At 45.3% G+C, this 5,731-nt stretch overlaps 1 protein-coding gene across 1 annotated transcript; it reads left to right on the top strand.

Moving 5' to 3' along the window:
• Positions 1-1,811, top strand: LOC123429666. Its single transcript, XM_045113676.1, has 2 exons — positions 1-1,217; positions 1,303-1,811. Exons 1-2 carry the CDS (start codon positions 78-80, stop codon positions 1,597-1,599), a joined length of 1,437 nt encoding a protein of 478 aa, XP_044969611.1. The 5' UTR covers positions 1-77; the 3' UTR covers positions 1,600-1,811.
• Positions 1,812-5,731: the final 3,920 nt, after the last annotated feature.

Below are 5,731 nucleotides of genomic sequence, written 5' to 3'. Positions count from 1 at the left end.
AGTTTTATTTCTTGATTCCTGGTAAAGAACTTGTGAATGGCTTGATTTTTCTGAATGATGACAGCAAATGTGTTCAGATGGCAGATTATGTGGCTGTTGGTGCTGTTGCAGATGTATATGTAGAGTACCATGGAGAACAAGATAGTGCTGACAGTAGTAGTGGCAGTGATTTTGAGGATGAGATAGTTTCATTGACAGATTGTGAACCTGATGTTGTGATCACAGCTGCAGAGCCTGCTGAATCTGACACTTATTTGCTTATCACTGATGAAACAGGTGTGGTCAGAGAAGTTATTAGCAGCCCACAGAAGCATAGAACAAGCAGTGGAAGGCCACAGAAGCATACAGTTGCAGGGCATGACAATGTTGCTACAGCAGGGCATGACAATGTTGCTGCAGGGCATGATGTTGTTGCAACAGGGCATGACAATGTTACTGAAGGACCTTTTTCTCAAGTGCTTGATCCAAGTCAACACACAGTTGCTGCAGGGCATGATGTTGCTGCACCAGAGCATGATTCTGCTTCTGATTCAGACAGTGACTTTGTGTACATTCCACACAGTGATGACAGTGGAGAAGATTCAGAGGTTGTGGAGCTAAGGAGACATGCCAGAAAGTTCAAGAAAAGAATGAGAGATAGCAAGAGCTGGATTGGAAGTGATGCAACAAGTGCAGTACCAATTGACCTTATTGCCAACATGGAGCAACAAATAGAAGCAAAACAAGATGACTGGAAGTATGATTCTTCTGATGAGGACTATAGCTATGATGAAGATTCAGATGGAGAGTTAGTGAAGAGAAAGAGCCAGTTCATCAGGTATAACAATGACACTGAGATACCACATTTTGCATTGAGCATGGTTTTTAGAAGCAAGAACCAATTCTGCAAAGCTTTGAGAAGATATGGTCTGGTTACTAAGAGGAGTATCAGATTCATTAAATCAGAGAGTGATAGAGTGAGGGCCAAGTGTGGATGGGATGGTTGCCCCTGGCTCATATATGCAGCAAAAAGGTCAAGAACAGCAAGATTTCAAGTTATCACTTTCAATGATCATCATGAATGTGCACAAAACAGAGTCAACAAGCTTGTGACAGCAAAGTTGGTTGCACAGAGGTATGAGCATTTCATACTAGCTAATCCTATGTGGAAAATAGAGAGCATGAAGAAGAAGAATGCACATCTCACTAAAACTACCAAGAAAAACAGCAGAAATGAGGTATTGCATGATTATTTGCTAATTTACCATTTGCCACTTTAGTTTCTTATATACCAAATTATTTTCTGTTTTCAACTAATGCTAGCAAGCATCAGGTTCTGGAACTGCCCCTCAAGCACAAGCATCTGGTTCTGCAACTGCATCAGCTTCTGCAACTGCATCAACTTCTGCAACTGCATCAGCTAGAACAACTACAGTTCCACAAGCTTCTGCACCTGGTACCAAGGCCAGCAGGTTCAAGCCACCAAGAAAAAGAGTGGCAACTACTGAAGCAGGACCATCTACTTCTGGAGTGACAGGAAGAGGAGCAAAGAGGGGAAGAAGGAAAGCTGCATCATCAATTCCAAGTTACAGCTACTTCACTTGCAGTGGGAACTACTAGTTGTGGCTGCAGCTACCTCTGTAGTACATGGTGTTGCAATATTATGTATAATGTTATATTGCAAACATCTATTTTGTGAAATCCTGAATACAGACATGTATCAGGTTATGGATGTTATGGATGTTATGGATGATATGCTCTCTGGATATTTATGCTATGGATGTTACGGCAATATTTATGCTTCCATTATTCAAAGGAATTCCTTATTCAAACTGCAAGTTTTACTCACTGCATTACCATCATGCATACATCAGAACATACACCCAGCACACACATAGTGCACACTAGATACATTGGAACTGCATTACCATCATGCACACTAGATACATCACAACTGTGATCATCTTGTCCAACACACACCCAGCACACACATAGTTCAACTATATTGCATCACTACATTAACATCTTGCCTGCAACTAAGCCCAGCACAAACACAATGCATAGAAACACAAGCCTGTCAAACTTGGCCTTCATTACAGCTATCTCTGCATTTTTCTTTCTCAAATCATCTTGCACAGACACAAGCATCAGTGATGTAGCATCTTCATTTGGAGCCACCATTGCAGCTTGCTGATGATCCTGACCCACATTGCCTTGCCCTTTAAGCCTCCACACCTCATCACGCAGATCACCGATGAGGTCACTGACAAACTTGGGCAACTCACCATCGTGCCACTCAACATAACCACAGCCACCATGCTGTTCGAGGAGAGCAATGAGAAGAGAGGCAATCAGAGAAGAAAGAAATGAAAGAAAACAGTCCAACAATCAAAATGGGAGAAATCGAATCGGATGAAACCTCACCAGTGCATCCACGCACGCGTAGTATCGCCTGCCTGGATTCTGACGGCTCCACGAGATCCAACGAGGCGCCTTCCTAGCAGGGTAGCACCTGCAGTACTTAGCAGGCTCATACGCCATGGCGTCTTCGCGGTAGCGGACCGGCGAGCGCACATCAGCCCCACTCCTTCCTGAAGCTCGACGGAAGCCGGGCGCGACAGAAGTACTCGACGACCACGACATCTCCCTCTCTGCCGCCGGCGCCAGCCACCGCCGTCCTGCTCTGCTTTTCTCACCGGAGGGATGAACCCTAATTTCGTTCCCCAATTGCTCTGCTCGATCTGCCTGCGGGATGAACCAGTGTGTTAAAAGACGAGAACGGTCAACGCAACGGCCCCACAAGTCAGAATACCGGTTGACTTTTGCCACATCAGCCTCAAACCATTCCAAGGTTCGATTTAGACCGGGATTTGTAAGTTTAGGGTGCAATCGACAGGGATTTGGACATCAGGGTCCATTTCGCCGGAGCGCTACCAGTTCAGGGTTTAGAATAGACTTTTTCCTGTCGCACCGGAGAAGTCGATGAAGAATTGCATCAGTTTCCACATCAGCCTGGCGTGTGGCACTAGTAGAAAACAGGGCATTAGAACCGGTTGGTAAGGGCCTTTGGACCCGGATACACATCCGGTGCTACGTATCCGGGACTAAAGGCCCCCCACTTTAGCACCGGTCTCTTACAAACCGGTGGTAAAGGCATCCACGTGGGCGCCGATGAGTGCGCGCAGGGGAGGACCTTTAGAACCGGTTGGTAACACCAACCGGTCCTAATGCTTTTCTTTTCTTTCTTTTTTCCTTTTCTTTTCAGGGTTTCCGATTCCGTATTTCGGTGTTTCCGTGTTCCGTATTTTCCGTATTTCCGTTTACGTGTTTCCGGTTCCGTATTTCCGTTTACGTCTTTCCGATTCCGTGTGTCCGTGTTCCGTTTTTTACGAACACGGAATCGGAAACACGTAATCGGAAACACGTATCCGGAAACACCGATTCCATGTTTGCGGTTAAGTGTTTCCGATTCCGTGTTTGCGGTTAAATGTTGATGCACCAAATAAAATTTCATATATACATGTAACACGAAGTACTCGACCGATTATCATTACATAATTTGAAGTTCGTTTCCTATAGCTGTATACTTGCATAGAGAAGGGAGCTGGCTACTGGTTCATAGGATGGAAAAATTCTCCGCCTTTATCTATGACTTGCGTGTAGAGAAATCCTGCCAATTCCTCTGCAACTGCCTTGCAACGTTGGATTGGTCTGAGCATCGCCCGCTTTCGTTGCAGCTTTAAAAGAAGTAGATGAAAACAATTAAGTTATGAACAAAACTAAACATAATTGATGGCAACATAAATAAAGTTGTGAAGATCCGGTTACGTACCTCTAGATTTCTGGAAGTACGGGATTTCTCATTGATAATCCTGTGAATGTACTCGCAAACGTAGTATCCACAATAATCAGTGCCCCGTGGTTGTTGCGGGACGCTCTATATACGAGAACATAATTCTGTCAAATTAATAATAATCAAGAGAATGGTAATGGTATTGAAACCAGGGTACGTAGTACTACTTACTTTGTTAATCTGAAAGTGGAGCTTGTCTGCCCATGTACCGGGTTCTTCCTTGATGAACATTTGCCAAACCCTGGCCGACAAAGAAAAATGAATACAAGAGTTAATTATTACTTACTTGATATCAGGAAATGAACGAAAAAGAGGCCGATGAACGAAAGAGGCCGATATATATATACCTTTGAAGCATCTGACGCGCGCTCTTCCATGTGTCAGCGTCCCAGGTTAATGGGTCCCAGACTTCAACTTGTCCTTGATCGATTCTAATGATGAACAATATGAAGTGGGACCTGCGCACGTGTACACACGCAGTCATGCATACTCATCAATTACACTTAACATCAGATAAGCAAAATGGAATGTGTACAAGAGAGTAACACTCACTTGAATCCGTAGGGCCAAAGTATTTCTTTTTTGGTACTTTGTCGCTTCAAAAACCTTAGCAAATCATCCGGTGTATCCTTGTTGAACTTTTCTATTGTCTCTTGATGAAACGAATACGGGTCAATGAACCCAAAGTCCCAAATTCCTGCCAGCCTGCATTCACGAATCTTCATTCTGCATAGTAGCGTACAAAAAGAATGTCTCGTGAGTGATAATTATACGGGCAATGAACACGAGCTTAACTAAATAATTAAATTACACAAATAAATCACTTACAAACAGTAGCAGCTGATGATAGCTTTGTCGAGGGCACGTTGATTGTACATCTGGAAAAAATCATCGAACCCAATCTCCACACCGTACTCTCCGAAGTAGTGTTGATCCTGAACTGCCGCCATGATACAGTCTCTCTTTTGCCTTGCGGCCTCCAAGTACCAAACATGTAAATTCCATAGTTGGGTTGTTAGAGCACTAGGATTTTCGACCAGAGGGTGCTCGGGCTTATATTTATATACCACATCAGCAATAGCGTAACCTACGTCGCCCATGCGTGGACCGGACACTGAAGCCTGGTCAGATAACACCTTGAGCGGGGCAATTGACTGTGCTTCTTGTTGTCCGAGCTGGGGAACTGGTTTCCCGCATTTCGTCTGCTCCGCCTGCTTCATCTGCTCCGCCTCCTTCATCTGTGCGGTGTGCATCTTTTCAATGTACCGTTCATAGTCTGAAAGTTCCGGCGGTGGCGGCGGTTCAGGATAATATAAGTTGTCGATGGTGCGCTCAACTTTCCACTTTGGTATGTTCTTCAGAGTTTCTTTCCAGATGTCTGGAGGGGGCTTCAGGGGAAACTGTGCGAACCATGCTTTGTTTTTGGCTTTCACGGCCTCGTCTAGTTCCTCCGGAGTCATCAGGCCTAGTAACTTCGGGGGAGTCTTGACTTTCTTGGGTTTCCTTTCTCTCTTCTTGGGAGGAGACCCGTTTCTTCTGAACTGCAGCTTCCGCTCTGCCGACCCGTAGTGGGCGCATCCGTCGGCTCACTGGAGTGCACGGGCGATGGACTCTCGGCCTCGGGCTCCCAATCTTCGTTGTGGGGTGGACTTGGAGGTGCGTTGGGGGGTGGACTTGGAGGTGCGTTGGGGGGTGGACTTGGAGGTCGTGCATTCTCTGTACGAAAGTGAAAAAACTATTAAAAATAGGCTTACATGTGGTGCAACATTCAGTAATTGTTGGAGGTGGTGCATTTGTACCTGGAGGAGTCGGTGGCCTTGGCGCCGCGTTAGGAAACACGACGTGTTTCTTCTTCCACAAGATGATACCAAGCTCCATTTCTCCCAGTGTCTTCTCGCC

The sequence above is a fragment of the Hordeum vulgare genome, chromosome 2H, assembly GCF_904849725.1.
Source record: "Hordeum vulgare subsp. vulgare chromosome 2H, MorexV3_pseudomolecules_assembly, whole genome shotgun sequence".
Lineage (NCBI taxonomy): Eukaryota > Viridiplantae > Streptophyta > Magnoliopsida > Poales > Poaceae > Hordeum > Hordeum vulgare.
This window is presented reverse-complemented; position numbering and strand designations above follow the sequence as displayed.

What these genes read in the sequence shown, in the direction of transcription:
- LOC123429666 (XM_045113676.1), top strand. Translation starts at nt 78, where the DNA reads ATGGCAGATTATGTGGCTGTTGGTGCTGTTGCAGATGTATATGTAGAG. An exon ending in AGAAAAACAGCAGAAATGAG is followed by an intron (nt 1,218 to 1,302) that starts GTATTGCATGAT and finishes AACTAATGCTAG; the next exon opens with CAAGCATCAGGTTCTGGAAC.